This window comes from Lissotriton vulgaris, unplaced genomic scaffold (genome assembly GCF_964263255.1).
Source record: "Lissotriton vulgaris unplaced genomic scaffold, aLisVul1.2 SCAFFOLD_686, whole genome shotgun sequence".
Taxonomy (NCBI): Eukaryota; Metazoa; Chordata; class Amphibia; order Caudata; family Salamandridae; genus Lissotriton; species Lissotriton vulgaris.
The window spans coordinates 703596-731052 of NW_028249207.1; the positions used below are offsets into that span (position 1 = coordinate 703596).

Below are 27457 nucleotides of genomic sequence, written 5' to 3' on the forward strand. Positions count from 1 at the left end.
TCTACTACGGAGACTCAGAAATTGGAATCCGGGGACAAGCCTTTCAGTGGATCTCGTGCTTCTTGACACATTGGATCCAGACCATCAATCACAAACCATGGAACTCACCAAATAAGTACCTCAGGGACCCTGTGTTAGTCCCAGTTTGTTCAACATTTATGTTGCTCTGTTAGCTGGATTACTTAGAAAGCTGGGCTTTGCTCCGATCTCGTATGCGGATGACACCTAGCTTTTACTGTCATTTGATAAAAACTCCAACACAGAGACCACTTTCTCAGAAGTCTTGACTGTTATTGCTACCTGGATGAGGAATAATTCCCTACAGCTAAATGCTGGGAAATCTGAGATCAAGCCCCTCTGCTCTGGTCTCCAGAGTGGTGGCCACCCGAATTAGGCGCCATCCAGATCCCAAAGGCTGTGTTCACGAACTTAGGCATACGTTGGACCAGAAACTCACAATGAAAGAGCAAGTTACAACCACCTTGTGCTCATACTTTCACATGTTAAGCCACCTATGCAGGGTATTTCCTTTTCTCCTCCTCTGACTGTACGAAAAACATTCTTCCAAGCACTGGTAATATGCTGCCTGGACTACTGTAATGCCCTTCTGATTTCAGCTAGTGCGTTCTCTAAACAGACTTCAGGTAGTTAAAAAACCGTGGCTCGTCTGGTCTCAAATTCTACTGCCAGAATTGCCTCTCTCCCGCTATTACAATGCTTACACTGGCTTCCAATAAGCATGCAGGTTAGATTTAAGATATGTTGCATTGTGCACAAAGCACTAGACGGTAAAGGTCGTGGTTACCTAGCAGAAAAACGTATTCAATACCAGCCACCCAGACCTCCTTGCTCAGGAGCAAAATCCTTGCTTGGCGTTTTAAGAAATCTCGCATGGGTGGGAAAGCATTCTTCCACCTAGCTCCTATTACTGGAATCAGCTTTCTACTCTCTGGAAATACCCATAATACCTTTTATTTTGAAAGTTCCTTAAAACAGATCTTTCTTAAATACCTTCTTCTAATTTGCCTGGACTACAACACCTCCGTAGCGCGGAGATACCCCTGTGGGATTCGGAAGCTTTAAGAGTCAATAAATCATTTTTTTTTTCCAACTCTAATCTTGGGTTTCAGAGCAGCTCGCTAATCGCCACAAAACGCTTCAATGCCTTGTCAGAAGTAATAAGCGCTATCTAATTCAATTACAATTGCCTGTCCAACTAATAGGATTCAAGCACTACCTCCAGATTTTCAAGCACTAGTTTGCATAGAATGTAAATTTTACATCCTTTTCACAAAATAAATATTTTTTTCTTTTCAGGTGCCTCTATTTCTTGCATGAAATGAGGGGTAATAGTACATTAGTGTACATCTGTTTTTCAGGACTGTTTAGGGCGATACATTTATCAGACAAACATGGTCAAGCTGGTGCTTTCACATCCATGTTATTTATCCTCCTTATCAATTTTATTACAACATTGTTATTTTCAAATATGTTTACAATTTCCATCTTTACTTTCCATTATTATATTAATGTTTGTTTGATCTAAAGACCTTTCAACTGTGCGCTTTTCTGAATTAAAGGCTTTTCAACTAGTTCTCGGGGGTGACTGCTTTCTTTGGGCATAGAAGCTGCACCCCCAACACAATTGTGCTCATTTATATGCCATCCACATTGGGAAATATTCACATTAAAAGCAGTCTATTGTGATTATGTACCATTCACACTGATAATTGAAGCAGGAAAACAAAACGTACTAGGCAGACAGCAGATGCCCTGTGTTTGAGATTTGAAATCAGACTCGGACGCTCGAGTTAGGGGGGTCATGTAGCCACTTACTGACACATGCTCTAGTGCCCAGGTGTCAGACCAGGGATAAGGTTGGGCATCCATGATGTCTACCATTATACGAGGGCTATGGTTTCCACCCGTAGATGGACACAGTAGCGCCCCTTCTTGTCGAAGCCATGAGCATCAGCTCGAGTGTGGATGCATGGCAGTTAACGGCTATTCACTCCACCCTTCCCCTAATCGTCATAGCGTGGGGTGTGTCAGTCAGCATCATGGACAAGGACACCCTATGACCAGTTGGGAAAGGTAGGGTTACCTTACCCCCTCGAACTCCACAATCCCTCCTCCCAGCTGTCGTCAGCCACCACTGCTGTCCGACTAGATCCCACAAAAACTCCAGTATTAGGTTGCATTTTAGGGAGGAGCTCTGATCTAGGGCTATCGTGGACGAAGGCACGTCCGATTGCAGCACCTGCTTTAGACATTGGCGACAGCAAGAAGAGTGGCCTTCACCTGTCATGGTTTATGTTCTAGTGCTGCACAACTGTGATAAGAAATATCCAGCGTACAACTTCAGAATGAAACAGTTCCTGTGGTCTCAAACAAGTTTTTTGGGCACACCACCTCAACCGCAAGATTAGTCTTATTTACTGACAGGGTAAAAACTAGCATCGTGCCTAGAAGCAGCAGAGTGAAGGCATTTGGAAAATAGAACTCAAAAAGATGCTAGAATTTCCCTGGTTTTCCAGAATCTGCTCTGGTGTATTACTGTTTATATTCTGTGTGGTTAACATTCAGGTAATCTGCACTAAAAGAAGATAACAAATAAAATAAATAGAAATATATATGCTGTTTCTTGGTGCTACTGGAGTGTGTTAATTAAAGAGGATTTGTAGTTCCACTTTGTCTCTGAACTTATCTTATTTGACTGACCATTACCAGGCAACACTTCCCGCAATATTGCTCATTGGGATGCTTATGTCTTGCAATTCCACTGGATTTATAATTCAGGTTAGCACACTAAGTCTTTAGGGCCGGGGGGCTAGAAATCCGAACCCAGCGATTCTAGGTAGACCCCAGAGAATGTATCAGAGTAGCATTTGAGAAGGTGTGCAATGTTATCCATATTGCTGCTCTGCCAAAGTCTGCTGAAGTCATACTTCCAAGTCCTGAATGCAAAGCTGGGACCACTGCTACTCCCCTTATGCACATAACACTTCAACTTGCCTTGCTTGCAGTGACAAATTCATACACTTGGATATTATGACTGTGCACTATATTTGATCAAGCAAAATACGTTTCTGGCAGAACTCATTGATCCAACTAAGTAAAACATAAGTATTCCCTAGGTGTCAAGAGCAGGGAAGGCCTTTTTTGCTTGTTCGATTCTGAGAGAATGCCACTAGAGATACTATAGTTGAAGAGAAACACACTGAAAAGCACTTTAGGGCCAAGATAAAATAAGCAGAGATGTGTCTTTGATAGACCAGGTTTGATATACACCTTTGCATCGGACGAGTTACTGCAGTTAAAGGAAGGCAACATAGACCATACTTCATCTCAGTTTGAGGGGTTTACTGAATGAAGTGATCAAACTAATTGAGACTTTGTCTGTAGTCCCTGTGAGGGATATGTTTAGGATTTGAAACCAACAGGTTGACTGTGGAGCGAGTTCAGCTGTTGTAAAGCTCCCACTGACTATCAGTCAGGGCTTACAATAATTTACAGCTCAGTACACACAGCTGATCAATTTAAGTCAAACGCTCTGAGGTTTAAAAGTATCCAGATCAGGTTAAGGAAGCATCTCTGATTCATAGCAAGCATTATAGCTCTAACCCTCTGTGCACAAGCCGCTTTATATACAGATTAAGGAGAACCCCTCAGCCACCTAACAAGTCTTTCTATAGTTCTAGGCTATAGGGAGAAGAAACTGCAACCCCTTTAAGATACAAATCTGCAAACGTTGCAGGAGTTTAGTCTAAGAGGTTTATAAATGTATCTGTTTTGAGAGAGATGCCCATTCAGGCAAGAGTATGGGTTCTTGTTCCAGGAGACTGTTCTTGTCAAATTTATGGCTTTAGGCTGGGAAGGGAGAGTATTTACCAACTTGTTATTTTCCAGGCACAGCTGGCAATTGACTGTTCAAGTAGCTGAAAAAGCCAAGAATACATTGGTTGAGCTATTTCTCAGGCAGAAGTACATTGTATGAATTTACTGGTACAGCAGGTGACACTCAGAATGGACATACAAATTATAGCGAAAATAGTACGATAGACCTGGAAGAGGTGCCGACTGGCTTGTTTGTAGAGCACCTTCATGTATTGCCTTTGCACAGGCTGCAGTTCATTTTCTAATTCCATTCCCAGAAGTGAGGTTCTCAGACTGCTCAGCTGTTTTCCTAGAAGTAGATTTTGTTCCCCAGGAGACGTTCAGAACATAAATGAAATCTGATTAATTCCTCTCATCCATCTTGAAATAGCTGCGAGATAAACCTTGGTGAACTGTGCCACAGCTTCAATCTGCACGATACAGTAGGCAACAGATAAAGGAGAATTTGAGTAATAGGTTAAGGAGTACTGCACCATTTCCCAAATTATAGAAAAATCTATCTGCAATAACAGTTGACACTTTGATCATGTAATTGTATTATTTCTCCCTGTAAAAGGGTACTGAACACATGGTTTCTTCTGGCTGGTAGGAGGTTTTTACACCCATTGCCAGATTTTATTTCATGCTGTGATGCAATCACTGTGATATTGAAGTCCTTTTTTTAGCTGCTGTGCAGCTATCACTTTGTGGCCATGAGAACCCATTTTAATTCTCTCCCAGCCCTGCAGAAGCTTAGTTTCTGCAACTCTGCCCCACTTGCTTTGTTCCACTTAAAAGCATATTCCACTAACCTGTGCTTCTCAGTGGAAGAAACACTTTAATGCAGACAGTGAGCCTTACTCTTTGATGCCCTCAAAAGAGTAGAGCATGGTTCATGTTCTTGCGAGTCAGATCGGAAGATATTCCACATACAAATGTGCTAGAATTTAACTTAGACCAATCCTGTGGTGTGCAGGAGCACCTCTTAAGGCAGAGACACTTGCCACCTTTCAGGCAATACATATTTGTTCATTTTATCCTAACCATGCCTTCAATCTCCAGATCTTACTCAAAGTTACGCTCACCAGCCCCTCTCACACCGTGCCTTGAAGCCAGTAAAAGGAGGGTTAACCTCTTAGCAGCTATGGAACGTCCAGCTCCAGTGCTGAACGTTCCATTGCGCAGGTGAGGTTCGAACGTCCAACGGCAGCACTCCTGAGGTAGTGGTGCCGTCGGCCGTTGGAATAGGCGCAGCACCTAAGAGGCTAAGGTTGGCAAAAGTGCTGGTGTAGGAGCCCGAAGCCTTAGTTAACGCAGAAAAGAATATGCAAGGGGACCCACACAACTCTACAATATTATGCGACCTGCAATTAACTTCAGCTCTTTTGTATGGAGCTCTGCCTCATCTACACTTTGCGATTCTGTACCATCAATGTATACGTTTGGCTGAACTAAATACAAATCAATCTTGTGGAAGAATTTTTGCTTCAGTTGCTAGATATGTTTTACCCATTGAACACTCTCAATGTTGCTGCATTTTATCGACTAAGAAGCATAACTAGTCCTTTTGATACTATACATAGTGGAAGCACTATATGCTTATACTGTATCAAACGCCCAGGTTCCAATATGCAACAGGGTCTCAGTTTTCTTTTCTTTAAGCATATGAAGTTTATCTAGAAACCCAAAATTCAGACTGAATTGAAGGTCCCTTGATACTATAGTAGTACAGATATGGGGAAGAGAGAGTAAAGGACAAAGGGTGCCTCCACCCCACAGACATTTCTGCCTAGAAAATAGGAACACCCTTGTCCGGACCAGGAACCACTTTAGACCATCTGTGAATTTCATAAACCGGAAGATGCAGAAATAGCTAGCTAAAGACCATCTTCTCAGGAAGGTTTTTTGTTTTTTTATAGGATAGTGAACTTACCTTCACTTGTGTGACATGCTTCATCATTGCATTCGCTCTAGACTGTGGTGATGTTGGCAGGGAGGTGGAGAGGCCCTCCCCTGTATGCAGAGTAGGGAGAGGAATCCAGTCAAGGAATTCAGCAGATTAGATTACTACCCACGGGGGTTAGAATAATTAAAAAAAGGTATGAAGTAGACAATTTACTGTACCTCCCTATCACAAGAAGGAAAGATGCGGCACACTAGGTGATTCAATGGAATTCATCATGTGTCAAGATGAGGTGCGGACATGTTTTCACCCTGACAGACTAAAGTACCACCGTTCTGATGGACGGACCTCTTGGGTTGGATACCGGTGAAAGTAACAAAATACCCAAAAGCCCTTATAAAGTTACATCATTTTTCTGTTGGTTACAGGGATTTTCTTTTTTCCAAACTAGGTTTTTTTTCCTCCTAAATAACCCGCCCTCAAAAACATTGAAGAAAGCTGCTTAGCATCACTTCATTTAATGTGCACACGGTCTTAGGAAGTTGGGATTATGCCACTTCCTTAGTGGGGGGAAAAATACTAAATGTGCATAGGCAAACTCTAAATTAGTTACTAATGTACCTTGCAGATTATAAATGGAGAAATTGCACCGCATTGATGGGAAAGAATTCAAAGTAGAGCAACATAAAAGCGCCATAGCTGAAAAATAATGGTTGACTTGCCTGGAAGATGATCATGGGCTTGATCAGTTAGTCAAGTTGCTCTAAATTAAAGCAACAATGAAATTTGACACAGGTCAAATTCTGTGGCAATAGATTTCCATTATAAACTGTTTTGTCTGGATGTCCCCCAATCAGACAGAATCAGTGCCGCTGAAACAGTCATGATTCCCAGCATGGGAGCCAGTGACCAGTGGAGTGCTAGGAATCCTTTTGTTCCTCCATAGGTTAGAGCAAATGGAGAGCTTATTCACAAAAAGTAAAAAACAGTATCTACCACTGTAAATGAGGTGGCCGACGAAAGGACTAATGGCAGTAGTAAATAGTGTTTTAAAAACATTTTGACCTGTTTGTGCCTCGTATTATACAGGAATATCCACACAGCAATGATTAGTCAAAGTGCTGACAGATGTCCATGCTTCAGCCCAAAATATGTCCACTCACTAAATGTCTTCTAAGAAAAAGACGGTGGCTTCCATCTTGCATGTGGGGTTGCATAAGGTTTTACACCTTACAGAAACCATTAAAAAAAATTCCAGAAAGCATCAGAAAATATCCCACTTCCAACCCCAAAAAAGCCCCCCACTCACTAGTTGAACACAATTTTTCTGCATGGTTTGAGATCAGTCTGCATTTATCTTTTTTTTTTTTTTTTTTTAATCACGTTTTGGGTTTTTTAATGGTTTTTTCATCACGTTTTTTGGGTGATAAAATAAAGCGCTAGTAGGCACTCTTTTTCCTTTTCTACAATACACCATCTCTTGCACTCATAAATCTTCGAGGAACTGTTTACAGGGATTTCTCAAAAGGTACCGGGCTGTTGTCCCAGGGGAAAAGTTTCACTCACACAATGAACATTGCTTACACTGCTACTCACTTTAGTGTTAATGTACAGGCCGCAGGGGCATAGCACAAAGTGACTTGTAACTGTGACGTTATTCCTATAGGAAAGAAAAACAAAATTATTATCTGGTCCCTCTTTGATGCACTGAACTCTTGACCAGAGTAGTAACAGTGGGTAAAAAATTTTTATCTTCCCAGGACACATGGTACAAAGTTCATAGGAAACCTTACCTGTTACACACGGGACAGACAACCTGGTTTTCTGCATTGAGCCCGATAACAGAGTTGAGGCACTCCTCTTCAAACTGAAGGACCCGCTCAATTTCTTCGACCATGCACTGTTCTGTATACAGAGAAAGCGCTTCAGTTATGGTGTTGCTGTGGGGGATTCAACCCTAGCACCTTTGTCACTTTACATTCTACCCACCAGCATGCCAAATCTTTCTATTCACTTTGCATTAGATCAGTTCACACAGGTCTGGAATTCTATGGCAGGACCCGAGGCGAGGATTATGCTGTAACTGCCTTTATTCCTACAGTGAGCAGTGTTCAACTTAAACATATAACAAAAAACTAGCACTCCCAAGGTGCTCTGGGCAGTCCATAATGTCCACCAATCCACAAGCCCAGTCATCCCCGAAGGAATGTGCTTTCAGAGTCACCTCTTTCTTTCACTTTCTATACTTCCTCACATGTTTGAAGTGTTTCGGTTTTCTTTATGAGCGGATTGATGTGATATTTGAGCACAAGATTTTTGTGGTTAACACCTTAGGAGCATCGAACGTTCAGCGCCCAGTGCTGAACGTTCGAATAACGGGTGCGGCCCCGTCGGCCAACGGTCGCGCGCAGCACTGGCAAGGTAGTGCTCGCGACGACCGTTGGCAGCACTTAAAGGGTTAAGAATCTGTTTTGTGTGTATTTCATGTGACTTTAGCAGGGCTTCTGCTTTGGGACCGTTTGCTTTCCTCACTGCCTCATAACCTAGCGTATGTTTGCTCTAGAGCGCTGCCTGAAATGGGTTTCATTTGGAGATAGTGGCGATAGTTTTAGCCTCGGCGCTGTGCGCACTCGAGGGTGCATGGTTGTTCATTAGGCGCCGCCTCGCTTTTCCTCAGCATGCGCAGAGGTGGGGAATCTCGCTACGGGACCGCCAAAAGAAATACCAGGTCCGTAGCGGGTCTCCTACTGCTCCGGGACTTGTGGCTGGGAGGTGGCGGAGGTGAGCGGTACGCTACCGCTCTGGTCTTTTGAGGGACCTTGGGAGCGTTCGCGGGAAAGCTCCACTCGCGACCCAGTTTCTGCCGCAGTTGCGCATCGCCATGGGGCGGGGGTAAGGCAGGATCGTCTTGCTTGTCCGCGTAAAGCTTCCGGTGGGGACCAGTGAGTTCTAGCGCGCCCGCGAGTTGCAAACGGAAGCATCAGTGCAACGCGGCAGCTGTGTCTGGGACCGGGACGCCTACTTGCAAGTTGAATAATTTGCTAACAGCTCCACAGCGGGACACCCCTAGGGGTCAGATTCATTGCAATGAGGCATTTTGTTGCGGGCAGTTCCAATTTTAAAGCTCGCTTGTTTTGGTGGAGGCAGGCCCAGACTTCAGACACCCATCGAGTGTAGGGTGAGTCGCCCCATTTTCTCTGACCAGTCGCCGGGCGGCACAAAATTCAGCGCTTCGCGCATTAAAAGCCTGCCTTCTATAAAAAGGGTGAAGGCTTACCTGTGACTGCACTACTCTACCAAACGATGGAAGCTGATTATTCAGGAGGAGGAGACCATCCAAGTCATTCCTCTGGATGATTAATTTTGCGATGCGGTCGACACATCCATTTAGAAGGCCATAGAGGCAGCAATGGGGCCCTTTGAAAGACGCATTATGAAATATGCTTATGCCAGCCAGACATAGCAGTCGCAGCGTGCTGAGAAGCGGAAGACGGCCAAAGAACATGAACAAGGGGCGTTTGAGCGTCTGAAGACTGCATTCCTGGCAAAGACTCAACTTGGAGCACGATTTGCCCCCGGAAGAGCTGCATCTTGTCGGTGAAGGGGATGAGGATTCTGAGGGGCATTCCCTGGATGAGGCAGGACCGTGCTCCTGGTATTCCAGCGCTCCCCCATCGGAGCCTTCGGCTCAACCTGAAGGACCTGCGGACATGCTGGTCCCCGAGGGCCTAGTACACTCCAGATTGCCTACCTGGCTTCCATCACCGAAGGCGTCTGCATTTGTGGACGAGCGGGCTCCGTAAGCCTCTCGAAAAGGAGGTTAGGGCCTGCCTTACGGCCGAGTGCCCTAGGCCAGCTTTGCCAGGGAAGGTGGCCACAACTCCAGAGGTCTACCAGAAAATGGCGACCTTTCTTCAGAAATACATTCGGGATCCCAAAAAGGGTATAGACAGATCCTGGAAAAATTCACGAACATTCTGGAGTTAGCTGAAGAGGCCAAGGCTTCAGGATCGGTCTTGTCCCCTGAGCGCATCTCTAATTGGGCCCAGAGGGCGATTGTTTCTTAGGAAATGCCAACTGCGCTCTCTCTACGGAGAGAGGCACAGCTCCTTCTTGCTCAAGGTGGACTCCAAGCTAGGTGACTTAGCCTCTTCAGAGGCGGGCACCATAGTGGATGGTGGCCTGTTCGGGGATCCTTTCATAAAGGAACGGACAAAATTTGTTTCGACATTTACATCGCTGGACAAGGCAGAGACTTCAATCAAGAAGGAGTTCCGCCCGCGTGTTTGTCAGCGCCGGCCGTGACAGGGGCCGCTCGGCCGGCAAGTTCAACTCAGAGAGGCGGAAAGAAGCCCGCAGATCCAGGACAGCAAAAGTTCTTCCAGTCCCGCCAGGGTTTCAGAGGCCGAGGTGGCAGAGGACGCGGCCAGCAGGGGGCCGGTTCAGGTGAGTGCCTTCCCTCTATCATATTTCGGAGTGGGGGGCAGGTTGGCTCTTTGAGAGTCCATTACCTCAGATGCCTGGGTGTTGCAGACTATAAGGGGTTTCCAGATAGAGTTTTACAGATTCCCTGTGCAAAACACTCTACCCCCGGCCGCTGCTTTTCGCACGGGATACTGCCACTCAGACAGAGGTGGAGGACCTCCTGCGGAAAGGGGCGATAGTCCCAGCCCCCTTTTCTAAGCAACATCTTTGTGGAGGACAAGACGGATGGTGGTCAGCGCCCCGTCATAAATCTCAAGGAGTTCAACCAGTGGTTGGTCTACCGCCAATTCAAGATGGAGGGAATCCAACTTTTGCGCGATCTTCAACCTGGGGATTGGATGTTACGCCTGGATCTGAAGGACGTGTACCTTAGGGTGCCAGTGTTTCCTCCGCACAGGCAATTCCTGCAGTTTGTGTGGAGGGATCAGGTGTACGAGTTTGTGACCCTTCCCTTTGGCCTCTCGTCAGCACCGTGGTGATTCACAAAGGTCCTCAAGCCGGTAGTGGAAACGCTACGAGGGAAAGGTCTGCGCCTCATCGTCTACTTGGGTGATATTTTGTTGCTAGAACAATGTCCAGAGCGGTTGGCCGATCGTCTCAAAGACACAGACTTGTTACAGCACCTGGGGGTTATCATCAACGACAAGAAATCCTTTCTAGTCCCTGCCCGTTAGTGACCTTCCTGGGGTTCACGATCAATTTGGTGGCTTGGACCCTGAGCCTTCCGCCTAGGAAAATAGTCAAGATCCGAAGGGAGCTTAGACGTACCTTGGCCCGCCCTTCCACATCGCTTCGCCAGGTAGCGAGGGTGGTGGGTCTCTTGTCCTCGTCCATCTAGGCGATTTTCCCAGGGCCACTCCATTACAGCGCTCTTCAACGCCTAAAGGCATCACACCTCCGCAGAGGGCTTCAGTACTCAGATCAAGTTACTCTCACAGAGGAAGTAGGCAGAGAAATTAGATGGTGGCTCGACTATTTGGAAGCCTGGAATGGCAGGGCCATCTTAGGCGGCGACCCAGTTTGGTCATAGAGTCCGATGCCAGCGAACAGGTGGGGCCAGATGCGGGGACTCGTCTACAGGAGGAAAGTGGTCCGCTGTGGAAAGCCGGTTGCATATCCACTGCCTGGAATTGATGGCTGTCTCTTTCGCCATTCGTTGTTGGACCAAGGACAAGGTCTCATGCAACGTCCTATTGAAAATAGACAATCGGCAGTGCGTTATATCCACCACCTGGGGGGAGGAAACGAAGTCCGAATCATTGGCAGACCCGGCCAAGGATCTGTTGACTTTTTGCCTGTCAAACGATATCCAAGTGTCGGCGGAGTACCTTCCGGGAGTCGCCAATGTGGTGGCGGACCGGTGTTCCAGGAGCTGGACGGATAGGAGCCTCTGGCAACTCCAGCCTGCGGTTTTTCAGCGTCTCAACGACAGTCCGGGTCCGTTTTCGGTGGACCTCTTTGCGTCCAGGCTAGACCACCAACTGCCGAAGTTCTACAGTTGGAAGCCGGACCATCTAGCAGCAGCCACGGATGCGTTCCTGCAGGATTGGTCAGTGGACGCGGGCTATGCCTTGCCCCAGTTCACAATGATCATGAGACTCACGACTCAGGTTTGCTGGCATCGGGCGAAGGTGGTGTTGATCAACCGTATTGGAAGTCTCAAGTGTGGTTTCTAGTTCTTCTGGAACTTTCTTGGGATTCTCCAATCCTACTACCCCGAGATCATCTTCTGAGAGATCCCCAAGGCCTCCCTCACCCCCTTCCCCAGCAGGAGAGGATGCCATTTGTGGCGTGGCAGATTCAGGCATAGATGGAGAGCTGGCGGACTATCACAAGACGCTCAGAAGCTACTGTGGGCGGCATGGGCTGACAGCACCAACAAGCGGTACAGATCGGCCTGGGCTCGATGGACCACTTGGTGTGTTCGGAACAACCAAGATCCCATGGAATGCGATGTGGTAGCCATTCTCAATTTCTTGGCGTCTCTGGCATCAAAAGGCCTGGCTTATAGGACGATCAATTCTTATTGTTCAGCGATTCCCGCGGGACATATACCAGTTGAGGGTAAGCCTGTGGGAGAACACCCAATGGTTTGCAAGTTGCTGAGGGGTGTTCGCTTGACGCTCCCTCCGGAACCCCGGTACTCCTCCTTGCGGGGCGTTAATAAAGTCCTTCATCTGTTTCAGTCCTGGCAGGCCAATAGATATCCTTCTAGGAAGGAATTATCAGCGAAATTGGCAATGCGGTTATGCCTGGTTTCCTGTTGCAGGGTCTCGGATGTGCGGGCCTTGGACATTTCGGGTAGAGTGTATACCCCTCAAGGGGTGACTTTCCATATCGTCAGGAGGACGAAGTCGGATTCTAGGATCATTTCTTATCCATCTTTTGATCACTCTCCTAAGCTCTGTGTGGTCAGACGGCTCAAGGAATATGTTGGAAGAGAATCGCCCGCCGGGCGAACGTCAATTGCTGATTTTATTGCGTAAGCCCTTCAAGGCTGTTACATCACCAACGACTGCACAATGGTTCAGATCGGTGATGCAGGAAGCGGGCATAAATGTTTCGCAGTTTGGTGCCCATTCTGTGCGAGGAACCATGGCGTCAAAGGCCTTCTCCTTGGGTGCCAGGTTGGAGGATATCCTTAACGCGGCAGACTGGTCGTCGGACTATGTTCAAAAGATTCTATTTTAAACCAGTCGTGGATATGGCCTCGCTGGTGGTGGACAAGCTTTTAACGAGCATAATCCCCGCCTCCGGTCCTTCCATAGAATGAAAAACTTCCTAGTAACCAGGACGGAAAGTTTCAATTCTATTAAGGACGCGAAGACGAGGATTATTCCCACCTAGGGCTCTACCGAACTCCTGTTCCCGCCCGGCATTGAGTTTTCGTATCTTTGCCTTCTCTGGGCAAGCGAGGCCTCGTATGGTATAAGTATTTCTTTTATGTATTACTGGTTTAAGTTGCATGCCTTGGGTCATCCTGCTTCTGTTATGGCTTATGGTTGATTCTGGGTCTGGAGAACAGAGTCATGGGCTTCTGGTTCTTTCTTTCAGGATCTGATGGCGCCAAGAATGAGTGATTGACTTCTAATTGGTTGTGGCCGGCAGTCAAGAAAGAGGAGGTGACCCAGGAAGCACACGCCTCGGGGATGACGGGGCATGCCGATTGGCGGACATTATGGACTGCCCAGAGCACCTTGGGAATGCTAGTTTTTTGTTATATGTTTAAGTTGAACACTGCTGGCTGTAGGAATAAAGGAAGTTACAGCATAATCTTCGCCTCCGCGTCCTTAATAGAATTGAAACTTTCCGTCATGGTTACTAGGAAGTTTCATTCCCCACCCATTTTAAACTTCATTTGTACTGGTGTTAAAACCAATAAAGAGGCAATGACAGATTTGCCTTAGTTTAAATATGTTCATATACTGCAGAACGTGTGTTCAATACAATCTAATTTAAGTAGCTATTCATCTTCTTTGGGCCTGGGTGCAATTATGTCCTGGATGCGGTGAACACTCCCTCTACTTGCACGTTTTACGTGCATATTATACGGTCATTCCGCATAGCCCTTGATACCTTACTAATCTTATGTGCAGCAGTTTTTAGGTTTAAATCTTTTTTGAGTGCAGCAGTTTTGCAGGAAAAATGTCCCCCTCTTTCACAACAATCATGCATACTTCAAACTGGCAATGCATGCAGGATCGTCCCAGACCACTGCCAACACCCACTTCCCCCAACCACATGGTAATGGTATATCCAGATCACATCCTCACGCTACAGCTAGAACACAGGGGTGGATCATCCCCTATTTTATGATCTTTTCGTTTGTGTTAATCCATCTATTCAACAAAAGCTTACCTGTAACTCCCAATACTGAAGTCTCTTGTAATACCAACATTCCCATTTTGAGGTGGACCACAACAAAACAGCAAGGCTAAGACTAGCAACGGGGGAGGGGAAACCCTGGAATCTGAAAACTCTAATCGCCCCCACTCATAGGACACCATTTGCAACCCAGTAAAGCCCACTTAGCTTTCAAAACCCTTGGTTTGCTTTGTCCACAATTCATCTACAGGAAAGTAAATCAGCAATGTCACTGCTATGCCAAACCTGTACCTTAAACTAAGATTACACTACACCTCCAAACAGATGACTCTTTATCGATCAAGGATTGAGCTCTGGAAGTGCATTGCTCGGACAAAACACTTGTGCACACCATTGAGGCTTTCAAAAAGAAACCAAGACTCTTCCATCCTGGTAAAACACTTCCTCAGCCAGGTGGTTGAGCAATATGATCCAGTTAGTAAGGCTTATCCATGCAAATCGTTGGTGTTAGGGAGTATTTAAACTGGTTAATCTACGTTCTCTGAGGTCCAATGGGCTCTGTACCCTGGTCTAGATTTTCACGTTTACCAGAATGTTTTGCAAAAGGTCATTCTGTCTGCACTCAATTTAAGCACTTCATAAAGTGGTCAGGCAGACCACACTATGGTTAGTTTGGTGAACAAAAGAACCCCATTTCAAAAGGACATTGTATTCACCAGTTTGTTATAAAATGCACAATTGAAACATACCTTCTAAAATTAACTCTTGTTTAATTTCCTCCAGCAGGGTCAGTTCGTCAGAATCTTGAAGCATGCCAAAAACCTGCAACGAAGATTAGAATTACTCAAAGGATATGTATATGCAACAATCCAAATTAAAATAAATAGGGTACTGGTAGGAATGACGACAAGAAGGGTGGTTTCTTAAAGGCAAATTGTGTGAAATACAAAGGAGGAGGGGTCAGTTACATTAGAAAAGTATGTCACAGTTGTGCAACTACATGCACTACAAATTACCACCATCCTACTAAACAGCTTTCATGTCATTTGAACTTTTTTATTGTATTAGGGATAAACAGTTAAACAGGAGAGGCTATATGGGATGATCTTAGAAATCAAACTTATTCTAAAGTCTTCAGTCCTCGTGCAACTAGTTAGTCCATTGAATATCCTTTAGAGGACACCGGTTCAAACACGAGTAATCATTTATGGAGTAAGTACCCACCCAATACAAGGAAACTGAGACAAAGAATCTACACAAATGTTCAAATACCAACATTTTATGCACCACTTCCTAAACATCCACTGTTAGTCTCATGACCGTTTAGATCAGGTTATAAATAACTTGCAATTTTGTGCCAGCTACCAACTGTCTCAAGTCAACATTACATTCAGGATGGCATCAATGGTTAAACAGGTGTTAAAAGAAACACAGTCTATCAGAAATTAGTCTGTCTGGAAATTGTTTTTTTCCCCCCCCATCTTCCACTGGCAAAACTTAATTTCATCTCCAAAGTTCTCCATCTCCTACCTAAAAACATACAATTTCAAGCACATCGCCTTCAGAGGTTTCCACTGGGGCTCAGATTCCGAAATAAGTTGCTATTCAGACTAATGCCTTCAATTTGTACACCGCGTTTTAAGCACAACACGAGTCCGAGGACAGTCTTGCTGTACCGATTCCTCAAAGGAGCACTTCCATCAGTAAACATCTTCAAACCTTCCATCTTTGACTAAGGCTTTAACAGTCAAAGCATTACTACCTTGCCCTGCAAGACAGGTACACACCAATCTCTGAAAGAATCAAGAACGTGACCATGGAACAAGGGAACAGTAATCCAAGAATAGGTTTGGTCCTGTCATTTACCATTCTGTGCTGAAAGTTGAAGGTGGACAGGCAAGAGTAGCTTAAAAAGAAAACAAACCTGAACTGAAGCTGCTGAATAAACCCTCTTTTGATCCACTATACCTGGAGCTGTATTAACAATGTTACTAGTTGGACTCAACCCACCTACCACCTGCTTGTCTTGAATATGCTTCGAGTACTGAATGTAAATTTTCCAAATTGGCCAAGTGTCAATTAAAAGGATCTATCCATACTATACAACTTTTAGGTCAGTTTCAGCAACAAAAACATATGACTTGCAATGAAAGTAGAAGCGAAAATTCCTAGAAGATAGTAAAATGTAGGAGATTTTAGAATAGTGAGTTTACTGCCTCTTCATGTCAATACCAAGTTCCAGTAAAACATCGTAGGCCCGAGTCATTAAGGTATTCAGTCACGTATGTACATTTATGGGCGAAAATAGCTCAATTTACACCTGCCTGGAGTTAACAAAACGATTTCTGGCAGGCATAAATGGATTTGTGCAAGATTTTCCACTAAGAATTTAGCTATCTGCAGACATAAAACCTGTGCAAGGGTGTGAGAAGTGAGCATTACAAGGAGTGGTTGTCGTAAGTGTGAAAGTGGTATTCAACTCCAATCAGACCTCTTCCCATCCGCAAATAACCAGTCCTTTACTTTCAGGGTGAAAAAGAAAAAAAAAAAACTAAAAAAAAAAAAAAAAAAAAAAAGAAGGTAATCCAGATCAGAATGAATATTTATTCATAAGATCTACATTTAGCCCAGTATATAAAATGACTCCTATGCAGGGGCGGCTGGTGACATTTGAAAGTGGTGAGGCGTAAACTAATTTGCATATTGCACCGCAGCCAGCGAGCCCGAACCACCTTGCATCCATCCATACATTATTCATGCATCCACCCACCCACCCATCCTGCATCCATACATTATTCATTCATGCATCCATACATCATTCATTCATTCATTCATGCATGCATGCATGCATCCAACCATCCATCATGTATCCACCCATCATGCATGCATCCATGCATCCATCTATACATCATTCATGCATCCACCCATCCACCCACCCATCCTGCATCCATACATCATTCATTCGTGCATCCACCCACCCATCCAACCTGCATCCATCATTCATGCATCCATCCACCCATCATGCATCCATCCATCCATCCATGCAGCCACTCTCCCTGTTCAATTTCCTTTGCTGCGGCTCTTAGAAACTGGCCAATCACATTTAAGCTGGGTACCCCAACTCCACCATCTAATATATTCACATTCATGTTACCCTTACTGTAAACATCCGTGGTCTCTTTGGAGGAAAACTGACCTGACAGGAGTCTGCGAGAAACTGGCTATAAGTTTACATCCCCACTGAACTTTTTTCACACTGTCTACGGTTGAATAATAGCCACATTGCACACATCCGTACAGGGTGCACTCTTTACTTAAGACTGCACGCTTTTCTTCTTTCAGCACTGCAGTGCTGTCGGGCATCTTAAACAAATAAAACACGTCATAACACTTTTTTCCTCCTTACTTGCGTGTGGTCACTCTTTTGCACAGCTCGTGTCAACAGGCTGCCATGTCCGCACTAATTGTTTCCATATTTCAGACAATCCTGGCGCTGCAGGGGCACAGGTTACTCTACGTCCACAGCACGCCCATTAGGAGCCCAAAGGGCTCCTAATGGGCATGCGCAAAAAAGCACGAACACAAGTGCGCATGCGTGGGCACGGGTAAAAAAATTCACCCTCCGTCCCCACGCATGCGCACTCGTGTTGCTGCCTGCCTGGTGACAATCATGTCAATCAACATGACGCCTCCCGACGTCATGCTGACTGGCATGCATCGTCAGTTCTCCCTTGGTGTCTCCTGCGGGCGGAGGGCTAAGCCCCCACGCCCCTATGGAGGCACTGCGCCTGCTCCTATGGCGACTTCAATGAGGGCATGATCAGGAAAATAGATTCAAGACTAAGGCATGTGAGGTTTGAAGCAGCAGACCTGTGATAAGTCTCCATTCCTCCAGAGCGATGGCAGGCTGGCGTTTGTGAGCTGTAGCTCCTGCCACTCCTCCTCCATCACATCCTGCACCAGAAGGGAGCGCCGCAAGCCACCTCGTTCACCGTCTGGCACCTGGCGGTATCGATCCAGAAGGCGTGAACGACTATTCTTCAATCGCTCCACACATCGCTTCAATGAAGAAAGAAGGGATAAAATGAAGATTAGAGGAACCGAGTGGAACATGCATGCCCTGCACAGAAAAGATGAAATATAAGAAAAGACAAGTCTTAATAACTAGATGTACATAGAGTTCAAATGCAGAGCTCATGATTTTCAAAATCATTTTATAAATTCATTCAAACCTTCTTGCTCGCCATGTCTTTTTTTTTTTTGCACTAAGCTTTAATACACAAGTTCCACTAGAACACATTCGGAAATAAACTCGGTCCCTTTTACTGGTGTGTTTTGGGTCTTGTCAGTAGATACCAAAAAAAGACCACCGTCATAAAGGTTGTCGATTTAGCACAATGGAGTAAGTTTATTAAAGAAATAACAAGCATTTACAATGCAATGGTCTCGGCAGCATTAAAGGTAGAGCTATTGGCATTGGTCATTATTTATTTATTTTTTTAAATCTTAAATAAATGACATTGTATTCTGAGAGTTACTCCTGGGGGTAACAATGCATGGTGTGAGTTACTCCCTGTGGGATAAAAATGGAGGTTTACTGAATCTCTTTGTTCGCAACAGTGAACGCTGTCAGTCAGATACTCCCTGGGAATAATAATGGAGCAAATAACAATAAATGTTGTAGGGTAAAAAAACATGCTGTCAAACACCACCACGGTCTAACAGTTTATGCCGTCGTGCTGTAAATGTGCACACACTCAGATATTCCCTGTGTGATACCAACATTACATGCTGTCATGTACAACCTGGAATTAACAAGCATTGGAAATGCAATAGGTCTCGCAGTAGTAAAGTTTGAGCTATAGGTGTTATTTATTTTTTTGTTTTTTATTTATGTGCTGTTTTTTCTAAATAGCTAAATTAATAGCTTTCTTCTTTACAAAGCCAATAGTTATAATTTTTGTAAATGTGACACCTCTAGCATTTGTAAAGCAACATGTTTTGTATTAACGGGACTTATATGTGACATATATGTATTGATATAAAAAAAATCAATGGCTTTAAAAAAAAATTAATAATAATACGTAAATAAAATGGATTTTATTTTATATTGCCAATAGCTTAAAGTTTATTAAATATATTTAGTGAGGGTGAGTGAGGGTGAGTGAGTGAGGGTGAGTGAGGGTGAGTGAGTGAGTGAGGGTGAGTGAGGGTGAGTGAGTGAGGGTGAGTGAGTGAGGGTGAGTGAGTGAGGGTGAGTGAGTGAGGGTGAGTGAGTGAGGGTGAGTGAGTGAGGGTGAGTGAGTGAGGGTGAGTGAGTGAGGGTGAGTGAGGGAGGGTGAGGGGTTGAGGGTGAGGGTGAGGGTGAGTGAGTGAGGGTGAGTGAGGGTGAGTGAGTGAGGGTGAGTGAGGGTGAGTGAGGGTGAGTGAGGGTGAGTGAGGGTGAGTGAGGGTGAGTGAGGGTGAGTGAGGGTGAGTGAGGGTGAGTGAGGGTGAGTGAGGGTGAGTGAGGGTGAGTGAGGGTGAGTGAGGGTGAGTGAGGGTGAGTGAGGGTGAGTGAGGGTGAGGGGTTGAGGGTGAGTGAGGGTGAGGGGTTGAGGGTGAGTGAGGGTGAGGGGTTGAGGGTGAGTGAGGGTGAGGGGTTGAGGGTGAGTGAGGGTGAGGGGTTGAGGGTGAGTGAGGGTGAGGGTGAGTGAGGGTGAGTGAGGGTGAGGGTGAGTGAGGGTGAGGGTGGGTGAGGGTGAGTGAGGGTGAGTGAGGGTGAGTGAGGGTGAGGGTGGGTGAGGGTGAGTGAGGGTGAGTGAGGGTGAGGGTGGGTGAGGGTGGGTGAGGGTGAGTGAGGGTGAGTGAGGGTGAGGGTGGGTGAGGGTGGGTGAGGGTGAGTGAGGGTGAGTGAGGGTGAGGGGTTGAGGGTGAGAGTGAGGGTGAGTGAGGGTGAGTGAGGGTGAGTGAGGGTGAGTGAGGGTGAGTGAGGGTGAGTGAGGGTGAGTGAGGGTGAGTGAGGGTGAGTGAGTGAGGGTGAGTGAGGGTGAGTGAGGGTGAGTGAGGGTGAGGGGTTGAGGGTGAGTGAGGGTGAGGGGTTGAGGGTGAGTGAGGGTGAGGGGTTGAGGGTGAGTGAGGGTGAGGGAGGGTGAGTGAGGGAGGGTGAGTGAGGGAGGGTGAGTGAGGGAGGGTGAGGGTGAGTGAGGGAGAGTGAGGGAGAGTGAGGGAGAGTGAGGGAGGGTGAGGGAGGGTGAGTGAGGGTGAGAGGGTGAGTGAGGGTGAGTGAGGGGTTGAGGGTGAGTGAGGGTGAGGGTGAGTGAGGGTGAGTGAGGGTGAGGGAGGGTGAGGGAGGGTGAGGGAGGGTGAGGGAGGGTGAGGGAGGGAGGGTGAGGGAGGGAGGGTGAGGGAGGGAGGGTGAGGGAGGGTGAGGGAGGGAGGGTGAGGGAGGGAGGGTGAGTGAGGGTGAGGGTGAGTGAGGGTGAGTGAGGGTGAGGGAGGGTGAGGGAGGGAGGGTGAGGGAGGGAGGGTGAGGGAGGGAGGGTGAGGGAGGTGAGGGAGGGTGAGGGAGGGAGGGTGAGGGAGGGTGAGGGAGGGTGAGTGAGGGAGGGTGAGTGAGGGAGGGTGAGTGAGGGAGAGTGAGTGAGGGTGAGTGAGGGTGAGTGAGGGTGAGTGAGGGAGGGTGAGGGAGGGTGAGTGAGGGAGAGTGAGGGTGAGTGAGGGTGAGTGAGGGTGAGTGAGGGTGAGTGAGGGTGAGTGAGGGTGAGGGAGGGTGAGGGAGGGTGAGTGAGGGAGGGTGAGTGAGGGAGGGTGAGTGAGGGAGAGTGAGTGAGGGTGAGTGAGGGTGAGTGAGGGTGAGTGAGGGAGGGTGAGGGAGGGTGAGTGAGGAGAGTGAGGGTGAGTGAGGGTGAGTGAGGGTGAGTGAGGGTGAGTGAGGGTGAGTGAGGGTGAGTGAGGGTGAGGGTGAGTGAGGGTGAGTGAGGGTGAGGGAGGGTGAGGGAGAGTGAGTGAGGGTGAGTGAGGGTGAGTGAGGGTGAGGGGTTGAGGGTGAGTGAGGGTGAGTGAGGGTGAGTGAGGGTGAGTGAGGGTGAGTGAGGGTGAGTGAGGGTGAGTGAGGGTGAGGGGTTGGGGGTTGAGTGAGGGTGAGGGGTTGAGGGTGAGTGAGGGTGAGTGAGGGTGAGGGGTTGAGTGAGGGTGAGGGGTTGAGGGTGAGTGAGGGTGAGGGGTTGAGGGTGAGTGAGGGTGAGGGGTTGAGGGTGAGTGAGGGTGAGGGGGTGAGGGTGAGGGGTTGAGGGTGAGTGAGGGTGAGGGGGTGAGGGTGAGGGGTTGAGGGTGAGTGAGGGTGAGTGAGGGTGAGTGAGGGTGAGTGAGGGTGAGTGAGGGTGAGTGAGGGTGAGTGAGGGTGAGTGAGGGTGAGTGAGGGTGAGTGAGGGTGAGTGAGGGTGAGTGAGGGTGAGTGAGGGTGAGTGAGGGTGAGTGAGGGTGAGTGAGGGTGAGTGAGGGTGAGTGAGGGTGAGTGAGGGTGAGTGAGGGTGAGTGAGGGTGAGTGAGGGTGAGTGAGGGTGAGTGAGGGTGAGTGAGGGTGAGTGAGGGAGGGTGAGTGAGGGAGGGTGAGTGAGGGAGGGTGAGTGAGGGAGGGTGAGTGAGGGAGAGTGAGGGTGAGTGAGGGTGAGTGAGGGTGAGTGAGGGTGAGTGAGGGAGAGTGAGGGTGAGTGAGGGTGAGTGAGGGTGAGGGAGAGTGAGTGAGGGTGAGTGAGGGTGAGGGAGAGTGAGTGAGGGTGAGTGAGGGTGAGTGAGGGTGAGTGAGGGTGAGGGGTTGAGGGTGAGTGAGGGTGAGGGGTTGAGGGTGAGTGAGGGTGAGGGGTTGAGGGTGAGTGAGGGTGAGGGGTTGAGGGTGAGTGAGGGTGAGGGGTTGAGGGTGAGTGAGGGTGAGGGGTTGAGGGTGAGTGAGGGTGAGGGGTTGAGGGTGAGTGAGGGTGAGGGGTTGAGGGTGAGTGAGGGTGAGGGGTTGAGGGTGAGTGAGGGTGAGGGGTTGAGGGTGAGTGAGGGTGAGTGAGGGTGAGTGAGGGTGAGTGAGGGTGAGTGAGGGTGAGTGAGGGTGAGGGGTTGAGGGTGAGGGTGAGGGTGAGGGGTTGAGGGTGAGGGTGAGGGTGAGGGGTTGAGGGTGAGTGAGGGTGAGTGAGGGTGAGTGAGGGTGAGTGAGGGTGAGGGGTTGAGGGTGAGGGTGAGGGTGAGGGGTTGAGGGTGAGTGAGGGTGAGTGAGGGTGAGTGAGGGTGAGTGAGGGTGAGTGAGGGTGAGTGAGGGTGAGTGAGGGTGAGTGAGGGTGAGTGAGGGTGAGTGAGGGTGAGTGAGGGTGAGTGAGGGTGAGTGAGGGTGAGTGAGGGTGAGTGAGGGTGAGTGAGGGTGAGTGAGGGTGAGTGAGGGTGAGGGAGGGTGAGGGAGGGTGAGGGAGGGTGAGGGAGGGTGAGTGAGGGTGAGTGAGGGTGAGGGGTTGAGAGTGAGGGTGAGTGAGGGTGAGTGAGGGTGAGGGGTTGAGAGTGAGGGTGAGTGAGGGTGAGTGAGGGTGAGGGGTTGAGAGTGAGGGTGAGTGAGGGTGAGTGAGGGTGAGTGGTTGAGGGTGAGTGGTTGAGGGTGAGGGGTTGAGGGTGAGTGAGGGTGAGTGAGGGTGAGTGAGGGTGAGTGAGGGTGAGTGAGGGTGAGTGAGGGTGAGTGAGGGTGAGTGAGGGTGAGTGAGGGTGAGTGAGGGTGAGTGAGGGTGAGTGAGGGTGAGTGAGGGTGAGTGAGGGTGAGGGAGGGTGAGGGAGGGTGAGGGAGGGTGAGTGAGGGAGGGTGAGGGAGGGTGAGGGAGGGTGAGGGAGGGAGGGTGAGGGAGGGAGGGTGAGGGAGGGTGAGGGAGGGTGAGGGAGGGTGAGGGAGGGAGGGTGAGGGAGGGTGAGGGAGGGAGGGTGAGTGAGGGAGGGAGGGAGAGTGAGGGTGAGTGAGGGAGGGAGGGAGAGTGAGGGTGAGTGAGGGTGAGTGAGGGTGAGTGAGGGTGAGTGAGGGTGAGTGAGGGTGAGTGAGGGTGAGTGAGGGTGAGTGAGGGTGAGTGAGGGTGAGTGAGGGTGAGTGAGGGTGAGTGAGGGTGAGTGAGGGTGAGTGAGGGTGAGTGAGGGTGAGTGAGGGTGAGTGAGGGTGAGTGAGGGTGAGTGAGGGTGAGTGAGGGTGAGTGAGGGTGAGTGAGGGTGAGTGAGGGTGAGTGAGGGTGAGTGAGGGTGAGTGAGGGTGAGTGAGGGTGAGTGAGGGTGAGGGGTTGGGGGTTGAGTGAGGGTGAGGGGTTGAGGGTGAGTGAGGGTGAGTGAGGGTGAGGGGTTGAGTGAGGGTGAGGGGTTGAGGGTGAGTGAGGGTGAGTGAGGGTGAGGGGTTGAGGGTGAGTGAGGGTGAGTGAGGGTGAGGGGTTGAGGGTGAGTGAGGGTGAGGGTGAGTGAGGGTGAGGGTGAGTGAGGGTGAGGGTGAGTGAGGGTGAGGGGTTGAGGGTGAGTGAGGGTGAGTGAGGGTGAGGGGTTGAGTGAGGGTGAGGGGTTGAGGGTGAGTGAGGGTGAGTGAGGGTGAGGGGTTGAGGGTGAGTGAGGGTGAGTGAGGGTGAGGGGTTGAGGGTGAGTGAGGGTGAGGGTGAGTGAGGGTGAGGGTGAGTGAGGGTGAGGGTGAGTGAGGGTGAGGGGTTGAGGGTGAGTGAGGGTGAGGGGTTGAGGGTGAAAAAAATCCATAAAAGTTCTAGGCCAGTCATATCCGATAGTTAACACCACAGCATAACCTGGCTCAGCCTCGAATAATGCTAGCTCTGCGCGATTTTCCATCTGGGACAGGAGATACGATACAGTCTAAGAAAGATTTAAATAACAGCTGTGGAACTACAGAGATGTAGGAAACATCAAAGGATAAAAAAAACAATCCTAAACTAATGATAAACCCGGATATGCACATGCTTCAGTGACCGCCAGCGAGGCATTTACTGCTGAATGAAGGCCATGCACAGAGTGTGGAAATCTGTGGTCAGTGTTTAAAATGCCGTAACCAGCAACGGCATGCATTTGTAAAGAGCTCACAACATTCCTTTGAAACTAAACATTGAGAGATTTCTCTCACTCTTTGAACGAATGCTATTTTGTCCAGCAAGACTTTCTGAATTCAGTTTGGGGCTTACTGTGGTGGGCCATCCAAAAGTCACAAGAGAGAATGTGCTTGAATGTGTGTGATGGGGGAGGGGGTTTGATGAAATCATGAAGAAAGTTTCTGGTTGCACACCACGGTCTATGCCCCAGCCACCCTGTTCACTTACCATAACACTGAAAAGTTCATATTTTTAGAAAAATATGTTTTTAATCTAAAAAAAAAATCTAAAATAAGTCTCTCCGCATACGCAGTCCGCAGTTATTGTTCATGCTTTTTTGGTATCATACTGAACGCGCCTGGTATCCATTAGTCCATAGGACAAGCAAGTGCAGCAATCCCTAATGCTCGCTTGTATGGGGGCAATGCCTATGCCAGTTCCATGTGCCAAGGACCGCTTTCATCAGACCACAGTGAAAGGAGGGGCATGCACTTATACGGACCCTTCGCAAGAAGATTACAGGCTATCCCTAACAAGACGGACGGAAGAGAGGGGAGGGGGGAGGAGAAATGCGACACGGCGGGAGGGGGCGGAGCGGGTAAACATAGACGAGAGGGGAGGGGGGAGGAGACGCAGTTATTGTTCATGCTTTTTTGGTATCATACTGAACGCGCCTGGTATCCATTAGTCCATAGGACAAGCAAGTGCAGCAATCCCTAATGCTCGCTTGTATGGGGGCAATGCCTATGCCAGTTCCATGTGCCAAGGACCGCTTTCATCAGACCACAGTGAAAGGAGGGGCATGCACTTATACGGACCCTTCGCAAGAAGATTACAGGCTATCCCTAACAAGACGGACGGACGGAAGAGAGGGGAGGGGGGAGGAGAAATGCGACACGGCGGGAGGGGGCGGAGCGGGTAAACATAGACGAGAGGGGAGGGGGGAGGAGAAATGCGACACGGCGGGAGGGGGCGGAGCGGGTAAACATAGACGGACGTGCACGCGCTTTTAAGGTCAATGCGCATGCGCATAAGCTCAATGCGCATGCGCATTGACCTTAAGTCACGGGCACTGCAAGGAATCGCCACGATTCCTTGCAGTGTAGATAAAGAGTGGATAAGTCGCAATACTCTCGCTTGCTCGATGCGCATGCGCATCGACAGGCGAGACCTAAAAATGCAGGCGTCAGATAGGCTGGGGATAAAACTACATGCTTTCAGATCGGGAGGGGGGGCGGTAACATTGCTTGCTGTTAGATACTCTCTAGCGGTAACAGTGCATCCTGTCAAATATTCCCGTGCCCAACAAAGCATACTGCATATACTCCCTGGGACTAATAATGTAGGCTAGGCATTAAAGCCCGTATGCTATTACTTCCGGGGGTGGTGCAGGGCTAACGTGGCATGCTTGCACATATTCCCTATGGGCAACAATGTATTCTGTGAGGTACTGCCCGAGGTAATAATGCATGGTGTCATTTGCTCCCTGGGGCTAACAATCATTGTTTACATACACTATATGTGCGCAACTGTGCGCGCCGTCGGGTATTCACGGGAATACTAGTGGAGGCTATCAGGTTTTACAAGGGGAGGACAGTGCACGTGGTCAGGTAACCCCGTATGCTGTCAGACTCCGTGTGAGTGACGGCGCAGGCTATGGCGTACTCCAGGTGTTATACATACCCAGGTGGCTGCTGCTCCGATGCCTGGGCAGGAGGGGGCCAAGAATAGAAAGGCGGGGGCCAGGAATAGCAGTGGGACCGATAACAAAACACCGAGGAGATCGGAAGGAGGCAGGAATTGGAAACAAGTCCTGAGGAGAAGGCATCGTGGGGCGGGACTGACAAAACGAAACCTATCGTGGGGCGGGACTTCCGTTTTGTGAAGCCCGCGCCCACGGAGTGCCTGGAGGAGCACCGAGGGAGAGCCCCGCGGTCGGAGGCTGCACAAGTCCGAAGGGCCTTTGACCGGTGAGCGGAGCGGGGCGGGGGGGGGGGGGGGGGGGGAGAGAATGCCTGTATGTCTGCGTGTCCGGAGGGCCTTTGACCGGTGAGCGGGGCGGGGGGGGGGGGGGGGGGGAGAGAATGCCTGTATGTCTGCGTGTGTGTGTGCGACGGCGGAGGGGAGGGGCGGGGTGCGACGGCGGAGGGGAGGGGTGGGGGGGTGCGACAACGGAGGGGTGGGGGGGATGCTCGGTGCACGTGTGTGTGTGTGTATGCATGCGACGGCGGGGGTGGGTTCGCTGTATGTGTGGGTGCATGCGTGCATGAGCGCTCGTGTGTGTGTCTGTCGCCGTTTCTGCGCATGCGCGTGTGGTGTTGCTGCTTCCCAGGAGACAGCAGCTGAGCGCGTTCGCGAGCGCGTGGCCAGCGGAAATCGCCTCCTTGAAGAGGCAATGCGCATGCCAGAGGCTGTCTCCTGGGAAGCACAGTCCCTGACAAAAGATCTCCGGCGGAGACGCGCTTCCGCGCGTTGACGCCGAGACCTAAAAACACAAACTGGTTTAAAAATGGCCTTCAAGGATCCAGAATGTATCTGTGCAACCCAAAGTTCTTGAATTCAAGACTGGATACAAAAGGCATGCAACAGTTACGAGTATTAGTGAAATAAGTGGCACAACATATGTGTTTTGGATAACTAAAACAGGTTTGTATTTCCACCAAATATCTCACGACCTGGGGCGAGCTTACAAGTCAGAGGTATTGACAACCTCCAAACCATTAACTATCCTTAATGTGCAGCGGTTCGCCAGGACTTGTCAAATGTGTGGTCTTATGTGAACGATCATAAACGTTCAGGAACCCTGATGTGTACACACGCATCCAAAATGTTATTCCATTTCTTTGGGCATTCTCTGCCTTCACATATGGTTTTATCATCCAACCTGCACCAGTTCATGTCTTTACTACAGTCCTCAAGAGTTGGCAAATCCCCCCACAACTTGATAGCAAGGTTTTGTTTTGCCACAATTAATCCTAGTGCAGGCTAAAGTTTGATATTTTGGGACAGATTCTTCACCCCATATATTTAGGAGGGTTCTTTTGAGAGAGTTCGGTGACACTCTACACTTCCACCATGCACCCCATGACCTAGTAGCTTCATATACGTGAATATTTCCAAGAAAGTTTGAAGGATCTTAATTGCTCACAACCTCTCAAACATCGATCAAAGTAGACCCCATCTTTACCAAGGCTGTTCCAGAGATGTAGGGTCAATGCATGATGCGGAGCTGCGCAAGTCAGAACCCTGACCTTACTGCAATGACACATGGGCCTTCCAACACTTCCCCACCTAATTGTAG

The 27457-nt window shown here is 48.6% G+C and overlaps 1 protein-coding gene across 1 annotated transcript in view; it reads right to left on the reverse strand.

Moving 5' to 3' along the window:
• The window catches only part of RPAIN (RPA interacting protein), a 53473-nt gene that overhangs the window by 16469 nt on the left and 9547 nt on the right, over positions 1-27457 (reverse strand). The window contains exons 2-5 of the mRNA XM_086950282.1: positions 17960-18148; positions 14839-14911; positions 7573-7684; positions 7376-7439 (exon numbers count right to left, since the gene is read on the reverse strand). Of these exons, the coding sequence (XP_086806408.1) occupies positions 7376-7439; positions 7573-7684; positions 14839-14911; positions 17960-18148 (438 nt within the window). The remainder of the gene's footprint in view (positions 1-7375; positions 7440-7572; positions 7685-14838; positions 14912-17959; positions 18149-27457) is intronic.